This window comes from Lissotriton vulgaris, chromosome 6 (assembly GCF_964263255.1).
Source record: "Lissotriton vulgaris chromosome 6, aLisVul1.2, whole genome shotgun sequence".
Taxonomy (NCBI): domain Eukaryota; kingdom Metazoa; phylum Chordata; class Amphibia; order Caudata; family Salamandridae; genus Lissotriton; species Lissotriton vulgaris.
In genome coordinates, this window is record NC_141694.1 from 414813778 (window position 1) to 414832978 (window position 19201).

General features: G+C 45.3%; 1 protein-coding gene across 1 annotated transcript in view; it reads right to left on the reverse strand.

Moving 5' to 3' along the window:
* GCLC (glutamate-cysteine ligase catalytic subunit) overlaps nt 1-1755 on the reverse strand; it is a 287303-nt gene extending 285548 nt beyond the window's left edge. Inside the window, exon 1 of the mRNA XM_086926430.1 lies at nt 1389-1755. Within this exon, the coding sequence (XP_086782556.1) occupies nt 1389-1538 (150 nt within the window). The 5' untranslated portion in view covers nt 1539-1755. The remainder of the gene's footprint in view (nt 1-1388) is intronic.
* Between the last annotated feature and the right edge of the window lie 17446 nt (nt 1756-19201).

Consider the following 19201-nt stretch of genomic DNA (forward strand, 5'->3'; position numbering starts at 1 on the left):
GTCAATTTTCTTGCTTGCATAATGCAAAAAATATACCTAAAGACCTCTTCAACCAGACCTAAAAAGTGCATTCCACCTATTAACACTGTTAAAAAAAACAGCTACCCGGTGATGTTAGGGATATGTCACTTGCCTACCTACCTAGAAGTGAGACTGACCAGGACATTACAATTACATGGCACTTTAGGGGAACATATTATACTTTAACATATGCAGTGATGGCAGCAAGTCAAACAAACTGAGGGACAGAAAACTATATATCAGTTTAAGACGCTTTTAGGGATCATTCCATCTTCGCACCCAAGCCAAACAGGGATCACTGCACGTGCTTAACTTTGTTAATTGAACTTAAGAAACAGCTCACTTTGCAGCTATTTGGAAACTTAAATACACTGCTCAATAACCTGGTTCAAACTATTTCTGGAAAATAGTCTACTGTAAACCTTTAAAAAAAAAAAATAGAACACTATGGGTTACGAACCTACGCTAAGAGCTTAGTAGACAATTTAAAAGTAATTGTGTAGGGTTTGTCTCCGTATACAGTTAAACACACACACCATCAAAAAACACACACACACACACATCAGCAGTTATTTTATTTGTGGAGGAGACAAACAATTCCACGATAAGTTAACTACACCCACCTTCAAGAAGTAGAATAACACCTTGACTAAAATATCATGCCTGTTCTTAACAATAAACAAAACACAGCAATCACAACTTGGGTACAGTAAACAATAAAGTAGATCAAGGAAACACTCGAAGTTTAAAACAAACCAGCGTATTAAAAAAAAAACTTCCGATGCATTGCTCCGCACTAGAAATTCGCAAAGTACACTGCAATCTTTCTTGAATCGATTTTCGAAAGTTTTGGGGTGTCCCGAAAGATGAAGTGAAGCTAATAACTAACAATAATGTAGCTGGTTACCTACAGCGCAGGGCACACAAGTTAAGCGTGCGCTGGTGACTATCACTATGCCAGGCTGCAACCATGGGAGAAGAGTGCAGACAAATGAAGGCAATACCGAATAATCCGCCAAAAGAAACGATTGCCATCAGAAAACAGAGAATAAACATTGAAAGCTGGAGGGTCACGCCCCCCACCAGTCACCATCTTAAGGCCAGTCAATGCAGCTCTTATGTGAAGAGGCTTCATGAGGACCATCAGCTTGCCTGACTTTGATATGGCTGTCGATGTGACACCTGTGCGCATGTACGTACGTCTAGCTATACCGGTAGTTCTCGCACACCCCAATGCTCAGACATCCACCTGTCGAAGCAGTGGGAGGACGTTGGTTCTCACCATATGAGAGGTGCAACTGATTCGGGCACACGGCTGAGAGACGCAGTAAAGGCAGGCAGGACTATCCCACTCCCCTCAGGCTCACCTCGTCACCCCACTTAAGCACGTCCCGCTGGCGCTCCTTCACGCGGTGGTAGATGTTAAGAAACTGGCGAATGCCGTGCCGCCTCACATAGTCTGCGTGCTTTTTGGTCTCCTCCCAGCTTAACGGTGATCCTTGAGAGAGCAACCCCATATCGCCTCCTTCACCTCAGAACGGCGGGACTCTGCTCTACTCTGCGAGGTGCTGTCCGGACTCCGCCCCGCGTCACACGTTCTCACTGAAACCTTGTGGCCGTGAGTGGAGTGCGCATGCGTGCAAGTGCTTGTATTGAATGGATGCTCTCCCGGTTGAGAGGTAAAATAAGCATAGTGCAGTTACCTCCGCTAGGGTTGATATAGGAGCGCGTGACACCGCCCACCGCCTCTTCCAGTCAGTCACGTGCCCTCCCCGCTCGCGTGCTATCGTGACTCAGCACTTTCGCTCAAGTCCCATATCATTCTATGGTCTGGCTGGTTTGTCTGGCAGCATAGCTGCCAATGTTTCAGAGTGACAATTTCATAATTCTAGGGTAATCATGATTAGTATTTCTAGGACTATGGGTTACACTTTCTCGCGAGAAAAAATCAAGCAGTGAAGATGAGGTAAATAAATATATAAACAAGTATTTGTAATGCAATAGGTCTTGAATTTGCGGAAGTTGGTTATCGGCGTTGTAAATGACAATGTCTTATACCTATATGTTTTGGTTTCGAGTGCAGTGGCCTTTGGGACCTTAGAAGGGTTTATGCAGTTTATTGTTGTGGCTGCCGTGCCGCCAGGGAGTGAATAGCTATACAATTACTATACAGTGGTGTCATGCTGTCTGATTCACGAAGGCACATATATACTCCAAATGAATACAAAATAAGCAACATCTGAAGTTTGTGGTAAGACAAACAAACAGTGCTCACGGATGCCACAGACAATTTTACTTTAAGGAGTTAAATTCTTCCTTTCAGTGAGATAAAAAATTAAGGAAACAATCGTGCAGGGCTCATGTTCCAATGGGATCCTTTACAAATATTCTTTAACTGGGCTAATCCAAATCACACCAGGTTGCTTGTCTATGTGTTAGGTGCAAACTTTCTGGACCAGCCCAATGATGAAAAGCATCTATAGCAATCTTAATAAACAAACTGCCCAGGATCAGATGTAGGACATATATGCAGTTTACAGTAGTGTCATGTACTGTTCCACGGTTAGGTACACATTTAATTACGGATTTGCAACTAGCATGGGGTTGCATCCAAGGTTCTTTTAAAAATGGCGATATTTAAAGGAAGAAAAAGTCTACCCTTTAAGTATCTGAGTCAGTGAGTCACCAGGTTTCCACTTGTGACAAGAGAATGTGTACACAAACATAACGCACAATACATTGTATTTGATTAGGAACAAACTGTGAAATATATATTTGGGCAAAACTGTTAACAGGAAATAGGCAAGTAGAAAGTGAATGGAAACGTTTTTTTGATTTTATGAATGAAATAGACCGTCTTACGGCTTTGATGACAGGCCCCACCCTACCTAGGGGGCGTGGAGCCTTTAGTTGCAACAAGGGGCAGGAACTGGCTAAAAGCTGTTCCGGGACAAGCGGCCCGGAAGAGAAGGGAGCAGGCACCTCGGGGACACTTGGAAGTGCATCACGCGGTGGGCACCGGAAACCCCTAGCTGGCTGGGGGTTTAAAAAGCTAGGGGGAACAAACAACGCCCTCTTTGTCCTCTCGCCATCGGAAGAACGTGGTCACAGCGTCGCGGCAGTTAGTGCAGGGAAACCGCTGTGGAACAGTGTCGGGCGCACAAACCTATTTTCCCAGGTGAGAGGGCCTCACAATTGCGTAGTGATAGTTGTTTAGGCTGTAGATAAAGGGTATTTGCGCTTTGGTTGGTGTACGTACTTTGAGCGCTGAGGGTGGTTTCGACGCGCGGGCCTCTGCTCTGACGCGCGATGGGGTGGAAGTGCGCAGGTTAATCGCCTTTCAGAGTGAGCGCCGTGCGTGAGTCAATCGCTTCGCTTGTCGAGATTTTTGCACAAGTAAATCACTCCTGAAGGTGTTGTTCCATACGCGAGTCATGCGCTGTGAAATGTGGCCATGTTCATTTCCCGAGAGGCGGTCCCTGACTGTGTGCGCGCGCAGAGGCAGGCATTTTGGCCTGGTTACTACGTTGCTGAGTCGACCGAGCAAGGGCAGGACAGGAAACAAAATTTTGAACACCATTTTCTGGTGGTCATAAGCCTTGGATGCATGACCATTGGAGATAATTCTGTGACTCTGGTGATCGCGCCTGCTTTACAGGCGGTGATCGGCGCCCCCCCCCCCTTTATTTCGGGTGCTTTATTGGAGCGCCCCCCCCCCCTTTATTTTGGGTGCTTTATTGGACGTGATTCTTCGTTCCAATTAAATCGCAAAAGAGCACACAGTTTAAAGGCCTTACTGGGTTGCACCCAGCATAGTCAGGAGCGCTTTAGAGTGAGGGGGCGAAGTCACAGCTCCACTGGTCGGTGGCCTGGGGTATTCAGGGTTTCAGCATCGTAGGACAAGCGACAAGAGTGCTAATATATCATCCTCCAACACATGAAAGCTGGATGGTGGGTATGTGGAGTCCTCCTTACAGCGCAAGTACCAGTGGGCAAGTAAAGTGTTATGGGGTTCGCATGATGGCTGCACGCTCGCATGAAGGGTGGTTTGGTGTTATGGGCTGCATGTTATGGTGAATAGGGCAATGTTGGCGGAGTAAGTATGGTCAGCGCCCGGGTCAATGCATGCTGGAAGTGATGGCATGCTGCTGTTGTGTGAGATTCACTGAGAGGGCGACGGGGCAGCGAGTATCCCCAGGGCCCGGGTCAAGGGAGACAGGAGGTCAGTGGAACAGTAGCTAATTATTATTTGTTTCCTTTAGCGCGGAATGCCTCCAAAATGGGCCCAAAAGGGCAATGACGCCCCGTTCAGCAAAGACGATTTCCGCTCGCTGGCAGAACTATGAGAAGTCGCTAAGAAAGGAGGCATCGATTGGGCGCTACGGACGCTTTCGCAAGGGGCCCGCTGAGGAGCACGCAGCAGGACACAACGCGGGCCAAGCAGTCACAGCGGACGCCAGAGCGTTTTAAAGATGCGCAACCAGACAAGCACAAAAAGGCCACGGACTCTCAGGCCACTACCTCAGGTGAAGCAGGGGTGGTGGACCAAGCGGCCATGGTCGAGGACATATTACAACCCTCAAGTTCAGCGCCCATGGCGCAGTCAGGGGGGGCCTATTTTGCAGCCAGTGGAAGACCTGACGAGAACCACCGTAGCGCAGTCCGGGGGGCTCATGGTGACAGCTGGAGTAGGGACCTCAACATTACCCAATGCGCAAGCTGCTCCCAAAGTGGTAGCACACCAAGGCAGTGGGATAGCACAAGTTTGGGTACAGTTGGGAGGCGTGGCACAATCTCCTGTAGTAGTGGTGGCGACGTCGCAGGGGCCAGCTAATAGTAATGGGACATCGGGGCCGGTGGTCCCCTCAGCAGCAACCCCTTTAGCCATAGGGTCAGTATTCACAGGGCAGCCAATCCTCGCACATAGTCCATTGATTTACGGGTCTGCATCACTAGCGGTAGTCCCATCAGCGGGGATCACTTGGCACGTACCAATGGAGTGATCACTACAATGGGAGTTTCAAGGGGAACAACAGGACAACCAGCCCCCCACTCAACGAAGTCACTATCAATGAATGGCTGTCCCTACATTGATACACCATGAATGATTTTCAAATAACAGCCCAAAAGGGTCAATATCTTTGCAACCTCCCTTTACAGAGACCAGTTAATTGAATTGGTCATATGGCTGTGATACACTTTTGAGGAGACGAAACGAACTCCTGACAGCGTGGGAGAACTTGCCTGGAATTTGCTGTTGCGCTGGGCGAGGCGCTCCTTGTCTGGCCTGAATCTGCTGCCGCGCTGGACGAGCGCGCCTTTCCTGGGCACCTGGTCCCCCCCGCCGCTGCCTACAACTCGCGGCCGCCGAGCGGGGGGACTACATCCCCCAGAGTTCCCGGCGGACACGCCCACACACGCCAGGTGACGCGCCCGGAGGCGCTCAAATCACCGGCGCTCTGCTGTTGGAGCGTGTTACACTTTTGAGGAGACGAAACGAACTCCTGACAGCGTGGGAGAACTTGCCTGGAATTTGCTGTTGGGCTGGGCGAAGCGCTCCTTGTCTGGCCTGAATCTGCTGCCGCGCTAAACAAGCGCACCTTTCCTGGGCACCTGGTCCCCCCCGCCGCCGCCTACAACTCGCGGCCGCCGAGCGGGGGGACTACATCCCCCAGAGTTCCCGGCGGATACGCCCACACACGCCAGGTGACGCGCCCGGAGGCGCTCAAATCAACGGCGCTTCCCCCGCATCGCGGGACGTGCGCGGGCGGTGCCGGGCTAAGCCCGGGCAAAGGGCGGGCCCTCTGTGGCCCTCAGTGGCCGAGGTAGGCCGGGCTGAGCCCCGGTATTTTTATTTTATATTAAGTAAGACTTCATAATGTTTGCAGATGAGTAAACTGTGAGGAGACTTATCTGTCGACTGGCCGAGCGATTACTGCAACTCCCTGTGGATTGGTATTTTATTGACTTCTCGTTTATTTAAAATTAAATACATTCATATATTTTGGTGCTACAAGTCTGCTGCTAGGTTTGAATTTTTTCGCACTATGACAGCAAAGAAATTACGCTTTGGAAGAGTTCTAGGGGGGAGGTCATGCATAAAAACCAGATCTAACCCCTTGAGGAATAAATATGAAAATAGCGTTCAACTGAAGGGACAGATGCAGTTACTGCAAATTTGGGAAAAACCTGTGAATAAATCTATGGAAGTTCCTATAATAACTGACGGAGAGATGATAACACAGACGGAATCGCACTTTGATGTAGTGAAAGATCTTAATCATGAACTAACTACGGAAAAAAATTTGCCTCTCCGGCCTCAGACTAATGATGTAATTTTCCCAGCATGTTCATCCAAAGGAGACTACTCTGATCCTATGTTAACAAATTCGAAAGTAATTCAGCATAATGCGGACACAGAAAACCCGGAGGATGATATAGTGGAACTATCTATTCCGTCCAGTATCGATCTCGAACTTTGTGGTCGTTATATGGGCGAGAGAATTGTGAACCAGCCTGACCCAATTAAAACACCAAATGGAGCAATACCATCAGGATTACTACTATATAGTAGCACTCCTTCTATAACATCTAATGACATCCCCTCAATGCAGAGTGATTTGAAATCTCCGCAACTTAATCTATCAGGGATCCGCTCCCTTACTGCATCTGGTTACCCAAAAAATGGAAAACCGATTTCAGATTCTCTGATAGCACTTGAAGATTTACTGGCTTCTATATTACTCCTACTGGGTAAATTTGCAGTGAGTTCTGACTGCATTATGGACTCAGTTACTGAGATTCTGAAAGTATTACTGGCAAAAAATACTGAGAATGGAACTGTTCCCCCTACTGAATCTGTTGCCCAAAAAGCCATGGACAGCAATACCTCATTAAGAAAAAATGCAGTGGTGGGGATGACATTAAAGGTAGCCTTCTGAGACCCCCACCCCATCTTCCTTAAACAGGAGGAAAGAAAAAGAACCAATACTGAAGGAAGAAAGTCCGGTAGAGGTTAACCAAACTGCTGGAAATGAACTTTTTCCCATTTTTAATCAGGAGAAAATAGAACCCGAAGGAATTTTTGTGACTAAGGGAACAGTGAAAGAAAAAAGTAAAAAGAACAAAGGGAAAAATAGGAAGCCAGTTCGCAAGTACAAGAAGAAAAGACAGAGGCAAATTATTTTTCAAAAGCATATAACAACTGAAGTGTCTGATGCAATAGAAATTGCATATAGTTCATCATTGGATACTCCCGGAAAAGAGGCAGTGGGTCGTGTCACCAACTCTGTAGTAGAAGGTACCCCTGCTGACAGCACTAGGAATGGGAGAGTCCTGTGTTCTGAGGTTAATGGCATAGAACTCCCTGCACCAGTTGATGAAGATACAAGAAATATGCCTACAGTAACAAGGGTACTTAATCCATCTGCTCCTATTTTCCGGCTTCCAACTGAAGTGACAACGTCCTCAACTATTCAGCCATTGAAAGATTCTACCCCATGTGTGGATACTTTGACACTGGATTTTCTTCCCTTATTTGATTTTGACCTAAATTTGGACAGATCTTGGTTGCTTAATCGCCTTAAGGACATTGAAAGCTTAAAACTCATTCTGTCAAGTGATATTGACCTGGTCTCAGCAATAAGGTGTGAAAATGGGCAACGAGCAAGGGTTAAATTCTGTTCAAAAATAATTGCTAACCTCGTTTTTCAACAAGCGGAAGCATTTCAATGTAGAGGGATTGATGTGTTACCCTTTTTTAATAATGGAAAACGTATTTGCTTCAGAGAAGGAACTACAAAGTTGGGTTCTAGGCAGGAAGTCCCGCCCTCCCATAATAAAGATCTAAAAATCTGGGTCTCAAGAGGTAAGCGCATGGTTTCTCAGGTACTCCCGCTTCCTGAGAATATGGACTCTCCACAAATAGAAGACAACCAGTAGTGGAATTGGTTACCAGGAGTTTTATCGAATAACACATCGAACAGTTCACGACTATTTCAACATCTTTAACAGACAATTAAAAGTCATCTCCTGGAATGCAGCAGGCCTCTATAATTCCCCTGAGAAGCTTGATTTTCTTCTTTCCTTGAATGCAGATGTGCTATGTATACAGGAAACATGGTGTAAAGATATCCACTACGGGGGGAAAGATTACTTTGTTCTTGAGGCTGCCGCTATACCTTCAAAAAGAGGTCATGCGAAAGGTGGAATTGCCTGTTTTTTATCTAATTCATTACAATGGCAATTTTCCCATTATACGGACACTAGTAATCTTTTCCAAGTAATAACTATTAATAATCTAGCATCAGTAGGTAGACGGTCTTCACTTGTAATTTTAAACGCATACATTCCACCGGAAGATACTTTTAATACTGTCTTAAAGCAAATGTTTTCTTATATAAAACAATTATTAGAGCTCGATCAGCCCCCATATATCCTACTCATGGGTGACTTAAATAGCAAAGTGTCTAACCTAAGTTTGGACATATTTAGAAACAAATCTAAGGAAGAAGCATATAATATACCTCAAGCAATCTTTCCTAGTAAAATAAAAACTAACAAAAGAGGAAAGATATTACTTGAGGAACTTAGCTACTTAGAGGGGCTAATAGTAAACGGTAGAATGCCTTCTGACACCCCTGCTAATTTTACACATGGGTCATTTAGGGGTGAATCCATTTTGGATTACGTAATTACGGACTATGATACGTTCCCTTTTATCCGGGACATATGATCTCTCATTCCTCCATGAGTGACCATAATATGATCAACATAATTGTCTCATTACAACCTCCAGATACTGACTCTTGGTCTTTAGTCAATAAAGGAGTCTCTATTAATCGTAAGTCTGGAAGATGCTTCTGGGACTTTAGCACTATGAAGGATGAACAAAGTATTCTTGCCCAAACTTTATTAGAATTAGATGAATGGCAGGGTAGGGAATTTTTCCACTTTGAAATCCTTTTGCAGAAGCTTACCATGACAGCAAAGAAAATTAGAAATCCTAAGAAGTCTCATTTCCCTCCTATTATATTATTACCCTTAAATAAGGAAATAAATAAACTTGTGAGGCAACAGTACCTTAATAGATCTAGGGAAAATGAGCGTAAGTTAGCCTTACTAAAAAGAAGGAGGGCCAGACTGAAAAACAAAATAAAAAGAGAAAAAGAAGATTCTCTCTGGATTAGGTTAAGAGAGGCCTCGACCTTTAACAAATCTAGAGAATTTTGGTCTATAATAGGGAAGGGATGTGGAGCAAGAACTTCCCCCATCCCTATCTCTATTGCGGAAGAAGTTTGATAACATTTATATCTAGCTTATACGCATCTAACGGAGTAGAGGATAATAACTGGGATCTAGCCCCGAATAGAGAGCATAACATAGAACTCCCGACCGAGAAATCCATAGCTTCCGTGATAAAGAGTATGCGCTCTTCCGGAGCTATGGGCCCGGATGAATTGCCCATGTCAATAATTAAGCAGGATGTCACCTCTTGGAGTAGGATTCTTCTACCAGTGTTTCACGCATGCTTCATATCAAGATCAGTCCCCAATTCTTGGAGGGGAAGTATATTAATTCCCATATTTAAAAAGGGAGAGCGGGATAAGCCTACGAATTATCGCTTAACAGCTCTATTGGATTCTATAGGAAAAATTTTCGCCAAATGTCTTTTAATGTTAATTAATGAATGGGTAGAATTAAATGGTATTTTACCCCTGGAACAAACAGGATTTCGTAAAGAGCATGGTACTCTTGATAATTTGACATCATTACAGGTGATTGTAGACAAATATGCACATGTTCGAGGTGGTGGTATTTATGTGGCATTCATTGACTTCTCCACGGCGTTTGACAAGGTAGATCGTCCAACGCTGTGGAGAAAGCTTGCTGCATTGGGCATGCCAATGCAGTTACTTGAATTGGTAAAATCTCTTCACTCGAACACGTGGTGTAAGGTGCTACAAGGCGGAGAAAGGGGTCTTTCTCAATCCATCCCTTCCCCGAATGGGTTAAAACAAGGGTGTATACTGGCCCCTATATTGTTTTCTTTATATACGGCAGACCTACCTTCTTCCATTGCAGCTTGTGGGGGACTAGCCCCAATAATTGGAGGGTCACCTATATCGGTCTTAATGTATGCAGACGATATACTCGTCTTAGATCTAATCCCGAAGGGCTTGTCTAACCGCCTGCATGCATAAAACCAATTTGCAGAAGCACATTACATGAAGATCAATGCTTCAAAAAGTAAAATTATGTGCATTTTTGGAAAGAAAAAATGTAGGTCTGAAAATTATAATTGGGCTATAGGTGGACAGAAACTAGAGGTGGTTAAAACCTACACCTTCTTAGGTAAAATAGTCTCAGGAAACCTAAGTGAGAACCCCCACATTGAGCACAATTCACGTAAAGCATTTGCCCATGGCATGAGGTTGTGCTCCTTGTACAATGCTACAGGGAAGAGACACTTTACACTATTTTTGGATGTATTTAGAGCAAAGATACCCGCAACTTTACTGTACGGAATTGAATTAGTGGAGTTAAAACACTGGGGATTCTTGCAAAAAACAGAAGGAAAGGTACTAAGAAAAATCTCTTTCCTTAATACAGCTTGCTCTGTATCTTCATGCAGGCTGGAATTCGGACTCCGAAGTTGTTGGGTGCAGGGATTGATTGCCCTCGTAAGATGGGTAGCCTGTCTGGTTAGAGGTAAATCTGATTCCCTACGAGAAGCCATTAAAAGGGAACTCTTGGGCGACTTTAATGAGTTCTCTTTGTTAGTAAAAAACTTTAGAAAAGCAGTAAGTTTGTTAGAGCTGGATGTAAGTAGTTTGTTTTTACTTGCTCCCTCTGAGCTAAAGTCTAAACTAAAATGTGCATCTTGGGAACTCTGTTATAAATTGGATATGCTTGCCCAACCGAGAAAAAAAGAAAGGCAATCACTGCTAAATACATATATACCAAAGCTGGCCCAACAATACCTTACCTGGAATATTCCTCATAGAGTCTGTAGGTTATGGTACCTTTTAAGACAAGATTTGCTCCCACTAAACCTCCTTTTTGCAAAGTGGTATGGTGTATCTCCAATATGTAATCTCTGGTATAATGCTGTACAGGATCGTAATCATGTCTTGTTTATTTGTCCTGCACTACGCCCATTACGCTATAAATGGTTAAAACCAATTTGTCTACAACTAGGAATTTTAAATGTAAAAACCTTTTTCCATGCACTTTATTGTCCCCTGAATGAAATGTTCTGCTTCAGAATTTTTAATTTTTTTAAAGGTTTTTTAGATATTTATTAATGATACATAGGGAGATGTCAGGTGATTGCTCGACCAGTGGATAAGATGTGTTTCTTTATTGTACTCTTTTGTGTGAATTTATTGAATGTAATGTTGTATATTGTGCGTTTATTTTATGTGGCCCTCATTGAGAGTCAAAAACATAATAAACTTTTTGACTTTCATATGGCTGTGATGTATCTAATTTCTAAAAAAGAAGAAATAGACTACCATACACAGACCTTTCACCCACAGAAAAATTGTGAGAAGGAGAGAAGGCACCTCACGGTAGCAACACCAAAGGGCAAAACTGACAGGTTCTCGCCAGAAATCCACTTATCATCATTGGTTGCCTTCTTTCCAGAAAGGGGATGTGAGTGTGTGTTAAGACAAAGCCTCAACCCAAATGAAAACAAGAAGAAGAAACCTAAATGTGAGTGTACTTCCTATATGTGTAAAAATCATCCAAGTGTTCAAGGATCCTGTGAGACCAAAAACATAATCCTCATTAATAAAAATTGGTAAAGCTAACTTGCTACTGATACTCTTTATTCCTTGCTGTAAGCTTTTCCACATTAAAAATGACTCCTATCAAGTCATGATCAAATAACAACTAGCCAACATGTTTCGTTGCTGTTATCAACTTTAAGCAACTTCGTCAGGGCTAGGGATCCAAATAGCCGCTTTTCATATGGGACTTGCATCAAACCTGTGTTGGTAGTGACAAAAGACAAAGAAGGTAAAAACGGGCTACAACTGCAACTCATTTAACAACATTTCCAATGTGTTGTGGTACTCCACATCAGTGTTTTCTAAAGTTTAACAAGGGTGTCATACCATCCGGTTGCGTCACTGCAGCATACCGGCAATCTCAATGAGACGGGACTCACGCGTCATACGATCGCCCATCCGTCGGGTAACCGCCAACGGGTCTTGTCACCTATAGACAAATTCAAACGGCAGAAGAACCCCATAACCATCCATGATGAATATTCTTAATATTCACTTTCCTCATTTGAGGAGTTTTTCACATCACTCAAGCATCAGGGGGAGTCTCACAACTTCAGTCTATACAACAATAAAAGTGTCAGTTTTCATGTATAAGTCACACCACCTTCATAACGACCCGTAAATGTATAGTTCTGGTGGTAACACTTTCATTATAGCAATTACCCGTGAACTCCCAGACATATGCCACTACGTGCTCACTTACTTAACTGCCATTCATACTCTTACCGCGACCTCGGACCTGGAGCGTTTCCAATCATCCAGCCGCTATCTCTGCATCTGCGTATATGATAAACATACAGTGACGTGTCACGTAGCGTGGCACGTACTCGGGGATCACGTAATTGCGGCGCCAGGGCAAGTCAAAACCGGCGCCATCATGGAGTGGGAAGAGAAATGGAAATAGAAATATGTAGTTCGCTCACTATAACTGTGTGGTGCTCCGTTTTGCCGAGAAATACTCAGGCATAGCTTATCACTGCGGATATTACTACAACAGTGCATGTAATAAACATAATATACCGCGTCAAGTGACATAGCACGTACTCGGGGGTCACATGATTACGGCACCCGGGCAAGTCATAACGGGCGCCATCATGGAAAAAGAGGAAAAACAGAGTTCTCTCATTCCAACTATACAATGCTCCTCCATATGCGGGGAGATGCACAAACATAGCCCATCACTACAAATATTTCTAATATTTATGGTGATCTGTCAGTAATATTAGAAAACTTAATATGAGGGAAGGGCATAAATAGCACCTTGAGTTCATTACTAATGGGTCATCTCACACACATTTTAATGTTATCATTGGATTGCTAGGACCCCTCAATCAAGCTTATCTTGGGTGAAGGCCAATTCTTGGACCTGATAGCCATCCGTGATGTTAAGGTGGTACAAAACTTGGACCGTGCATACACTCAGGGTAATTTGAGACTTACAGGGCACCACTTTGCCAGATAAGGGCGATGGCCAGTGCTCAGCACCAGTATCAACAACAATGCAACAGCAGGTATTTAGAAGAGACCAAATATATACTCTGACTGTCCAATAGGCAGTGCAGATAATCATGTGGAAATGATCAGCTAGCCTTCTAGTGATTGCTAACCTTGTTCCACTCAATAAGATCGTTGAGCCCCAGTCTGTCAGTTTTTTCTGAAAATATCCATTTAGCCTCTTTTCTTGCCAGAATCTGCTCGATGTTGTGTGTATCCCCAGAATCCTCTCAAGGACAGTCCACCTCAGATCCCTGGGGTCATGCTGCTTCTCAACAAAGTGCGGGACCAACCTGGTGGTCAATCTCTCAGCTTTCAAAGTGCTGAGATGCTCCTGTATCCGTACTTTGGCCTTCCTAGACGTCAGACCAATATAATGTAAGCGGCAACTGCATGTGAGTCAGTAAATAACGTTGGTAGTGTTGCAGTTGCTAAACTTAGTTAAAAACCATTCTCGGCCACTGTCCAAAATCACACTTTTAGTAGCTTTTGTAATGGCGCACACTGAGCAACCCCCACAAGGATAGTGCCCAGAGGGTAAGATAGAAGCAGCGGGTATGCTCAAAGAGTGTGTATGTACTAACTTGTCCTTAAGACTCGATGCTCCTTTAAAAGCAAAGCGTGGCGGTGGCATTTTGCTATTAGGAGTGTCCAAAATGGACCAATGTTTCCTGACTATTTGTCTGACTCTTGTTGCTAGTGGGTCAAAAGTAGTCACCACTGGCAAACATTCAGATTTGGTTTTTACATTACGTTGGAGTAGAACTTCACGCAGTGTGTTAAATGCCCGTTTGCGTGCCTGTTTGATGGTCTTACCAGGGTAGCCCCTGATTTGTAGCTTCTCCACAAGCTCCTCTGATTGTTCAACAAACTTCTCCGTTGTTGAGCAATTGCATCGGTAGCGCAAAAACTGCCCCACGGGAAGGTTATCCCGAAAGGATCTGGGATGGAATGATTGGTAATGCAAGAGGGAGTTCCTGTCACTAGGTTTCTGATGGACATTGGTGACCAGACCATGGTCCATGGCTACAATGTCAATGTCAAGATATACGGCCTTGGGGGCGCTAGAGGGGGCACAGCGGAATGGCTGGCTAATCAGGCAGCTCCGCCGGACGGCTCATTCTACGGCTGAAATAACGGATATACAGTACATAAATCCGATGTCAAGACGGGCGTTGTGATGTCGGAAGGTGTCCTGATCGCGGCGGAGTGCAAGTGAGAGGTGTACAGGCAGGAGAACGAGTGTATTTAGCCCTGAGAAGCTCTCCTATGGTCGGGATCGGTGGAGACAGGATGGCGGCTCCACGGGAATGGCTGAAGTAATGGGGACCTCTCGATTGCATTCTGCTATAGTGCTCCACTGACAGCACATAACCCGTGAGTAAAGGCAGCGGCGAGACTGGGATGGAAGCTGCTGTTTTGAGATGAATGGACCGCAATGCGGAATGAGCGGGGATCGCGCTGCTGTGATGCACTGAAAGTAACTGGCAGGCGATAAAAAGCGTGCGGATAGCGGAGGTATATGCGGACAGTCAATCGCCTAACCTGTAAAACATAGGACCGCCTGTGAGCGCGATCCTAAAGGCATACTATCGAGCTGGTGGACAAGAAGACACGGGGCATTAACACCTAGGCGCGGAATTACATGAACATGCGCGCGCAAAAGAAACACCAAAATGGCGGCGCCCAGTACTGATAAATGACTTGCCAGCGCTGAGCCATCTGTAGCAGAAACTAAGTGCGAATAAGGCTGTGCTACAGGCTACTGTCGAATATGCTGCACATATTATGAACACTTTGCGCAGTGTAAACACGGTTTTGAAAGGATGCCATGCTAACTGCTGTTTATATGTGCAATCAAACAACACTGCTCTGCATACTGATAGTGCTATCACTCACCTGTGCTGTATTTCACGTGCCCAGATTCACGGAGTGCTCCGCGCCCCTTCTCACCAAAGACATTGTAACCAGATTAAAGGCGCAAAGCGCGCGGCATGTCTCATCATGGCGTGGAAATAACAACACAAAAAACACCTCCTGCCTTCAACTACGCTTGCCAGTGACACGATACAACACATGAGGCACAACTCCTGCATAGGCTAACGCAGTGCTATATAAACGAGTACAACTAGACCATCTACATGATACACGACGGTGCCCGAGACTGGCAATTTACAACACTGGCTAATGGTGGCAGCCACTCTGGAATGTGAGATGGTTGCGTGAAGCAGTAACATTATCACTGCGCCAGCAAGTAAAATACGTGGCCGCAGACATATTTGGGTCAATATAGTAACACACGTAGCAGTGACAACTAACGCGCCGCACGTTGTGCTGAAGTCGCAACGCTAGACTCCTCCACGGGACGCGCAATACTGACCACGAATGCGCAGCACCTCCCAGTCGAAGTCCACAGTGTGCTAGCACAACCACAAGCACTGCGTAGGATATAACAGGATCGACACTGACCACGGATTGACGCTCTGTTACTGCTCTGCAGGACTTGCGATCAGGAATCAACAGAGACCACTGCAACATCAAAACCGAGCGTAATAGACACTCCATAACATGGGGAAACCTGACAAACAGCAACCAAAACTAAGCTTTGAACAACGACGGCCAACTAGAAGTTTACAAACGCACTCGGACACTGAAATTGAAACAGAACGCACCCCACCAAAAGGCATGGAGGCTATGCTGAAGGCGATCCAGGACAGCCTGCAGGATATGCACGGCAAGATGGACCACTTAACAACACGCATGGACACCATGGCAACCAAAGTCGATCGACATGGCGAAAGATTGGACGAGGCAGAAACCAGAATTTCTGCGGTGGAGGATGAGTCCCGCGCCAGCACCTCTAAATGCACCGGGTTCGAGAAGATTCTGGAGGTTATCAAATCTAAGTCCGAGGATTTGGAAGCGAGATCGCGCCGAAACAACGTACGCATAGCGGGCGTACCAGAATCAACAAATATTGGCAATATGGAGGCATATGTGGAGGAAATGTGCCTCTCCCTGTTTGGCAAGGACAAACTATCCCACGTGTTCATTGTTGAACGAGCACACAGAACACTGGCACCAAGACCTCCTCCGGGCACAACACCAAGACCGATTGTAGCCCGCATATCAAATTACCGTGACAGAGATGCGATATTGCGCATGGCACGCGAGCAGAAGGACATTCAATACCAATCCAACAAACTTGAATTTTACCCTGACTACACACAAGCAGTCCAACAAGCTCGCCGAGAATTCAATGGAGCAAAAGCTAAACTACGCGAACTCCAAGTGGAATATGCCATGCTCTACCCAGCTAGACTAAAAGTGACATGGGAGGGTAAAGCGACTCTTCTCACCTCTCCAAAGGCGGCGAACGACTTCATAAAGAAAATTGCAAATCACCGCAAGGACCGTAATCGTCAGCAACAGTCACAAGAAGACAACTAACAGTAGGTGATATACTCCGTCCTATGTCTTGCATTTACTAGGATGAACTTACACTAGCTTTCCAGTGCCAGCAAGTGGACACGACCACATCACTGATGGGTAAAAACCTAACTGTATTTTATGGAGGTCTATTGTAGAGTGAACCGGACCCTCTGACGTAAACCTTGTGTTATTTGGAATGGTTTCATCGTACAGCTACTTCTGTTATACATGCATAATAAGATTGTGCAACAGTACCAGGACCCTGGCTAGACAGGATAGTGGGGATCACTTGCTCTCCCATGGTATAATAAGAGATAGGATGTGTACTGCCACTGTTTATAGTTGAGCTGCCCGCACACATCAAGGAGGAGTCTGGGCATTGACATTAACAGCGTAACGCTGTGGCTTCGGAAGGGAACATTGACCAGTTTAACGTACACATCTGTCAGGAATATTAAATGAAACTCATCTGACGAAAACACCTAGATTGTAGTTGGTGATACAAGACTGGACCTCCCTCTTCCCCATGGGGGGGGGGGGGAGACCCACTCCCCTCATTTCTATCTGCGGATAGACCTCACTCATTGCAGGTTCCTCGCGTGATGGGGAGGGGTGCGAACCGCACATAGACATGCAGATTAACAATATGTATGCACGTGAACTGTCAGGCTGTTGTCAAACTGAGGCCAAAAACTTACCCGCACACATGAGTGAGCACAGACTATAGACCCTGTGACCTCACAGCGTTCCTGTAGTGGGACAATTGCTGCACATTGTGTGTTCACATACAACAAGTATTTGATGACTGTATGAAACATTTTGACCGTCCACATCCGATAGACCGGATGGTGATGTGCAGTCCAGGCGGACCCCCACATGGGTGTTCCCCGACAAAGTTAAATACATATGGGTTGTTCATTGAGGGTATGGCATCAGCAGAATTGGGCTGCTGTTGTGGGGTGGGGGGTGGTTGGGGGGATTGTTATTGTTATGTATGGATCAGTCTGCTTGAGATACATTGCCTATGCTCAGCCAAACCACTTCCATCAATATGAGCAAGTACCTTTAATGCATCATTTATGCACGACACCGTGGCTCCTCCCCTGCTGTGATGAGGAGCTTAATGTATCGATTCATATGTATTCTAATGGCTGATCCTCTATCTCCTACCAAAACATTGAATGTCTTGTCATGGAATATTAGAGGATATACTAACCCCAAGAAAATGCGTAACATATTTGCTTGTCTAGATAGGTGGCATATCGACATTGTCATGTTTCAGGAAACACACGAATCACCACATTCGCACGCACAAGTGGGGAGACGATGGGCCGAATCCATATATTGTTCTAAATATTCATCCTATGCTAGGGGAGTTTCTATTTTAGTGAAAAAAGGCACGAACTTTAGAGTGGACACAACCACACTGGACACGGATGGAAGATATGTGATAGTGAGGGGGAAAATACGGGGAAGGCAGATAACACTAGTAAATACCTATGGGCCGAACACAGACACGCCAGAGTTCTTCCGAGAAGTCTGGCGAAACCTACATACCGCTTCTGATCAGATACTGCTATGGGGAGGCGATTTTAATATTGCACTAGACGATACAGTCGACAGATCAGGAAACACGACGGAACACCACACACGAGCCAGGACCGAATTGCTAGATATTATATCTGATCTGTCCCTGAATGACATCTGGAGGTTACGACACCCTGGAATCACAGAAGCGACGCACACCTCCACGCCTCATGCAAGTTGGTCAAGAATTGACTACTGGCTGGGATCAAGCGACATATTATTATGGACACACGACATACAACACTTACCCAAGACACTATCGGATCATAACCCTGTCAAACTGTCACTAAGCATTCCAAATTATGTACCTCCACCTTACAGTTGGCGTTTCAACAATGGTGCACTAACAGACCCCTTATACGTAGACACCATTGGAAAAGCGATAAAAGAATACTTCCGACTTAATGCAGATACCACGGAAGATACAGGACTATTGTGGGAAGCGTTCAAGGCGACTGTGAGGGGGGTGTGTATAAGCACGACAGCTGGCATCCTCAAGGACATCAGGGCACAACTTTCACGTCGCGAATCCACACTTCGAACCTTAGAACGCCAGTATGAACAGACCCCAACACCAACTATTCTGAGTAACATTAGAACAACACTTACGGAGCACCAAACATATGCAGCAGATGAGATTAAATACTTAAGCAAAAAACACGTGGCTAGATCGTATGGGGAGGGTGGTCGACCAGGTAGAGCTCTAGCTACTAAAATATGCACTGGTCAAAAACAACACATTATCACTCAGATCACAGGAGCTGACGGACTAACACATACTGATCAAGCAGGCATACTACAAAGCTTCGTACACACCTACCAAGACTTATATACATCGCGCCCAGTGGCCCCGCCACGTGAGATACTGCAAT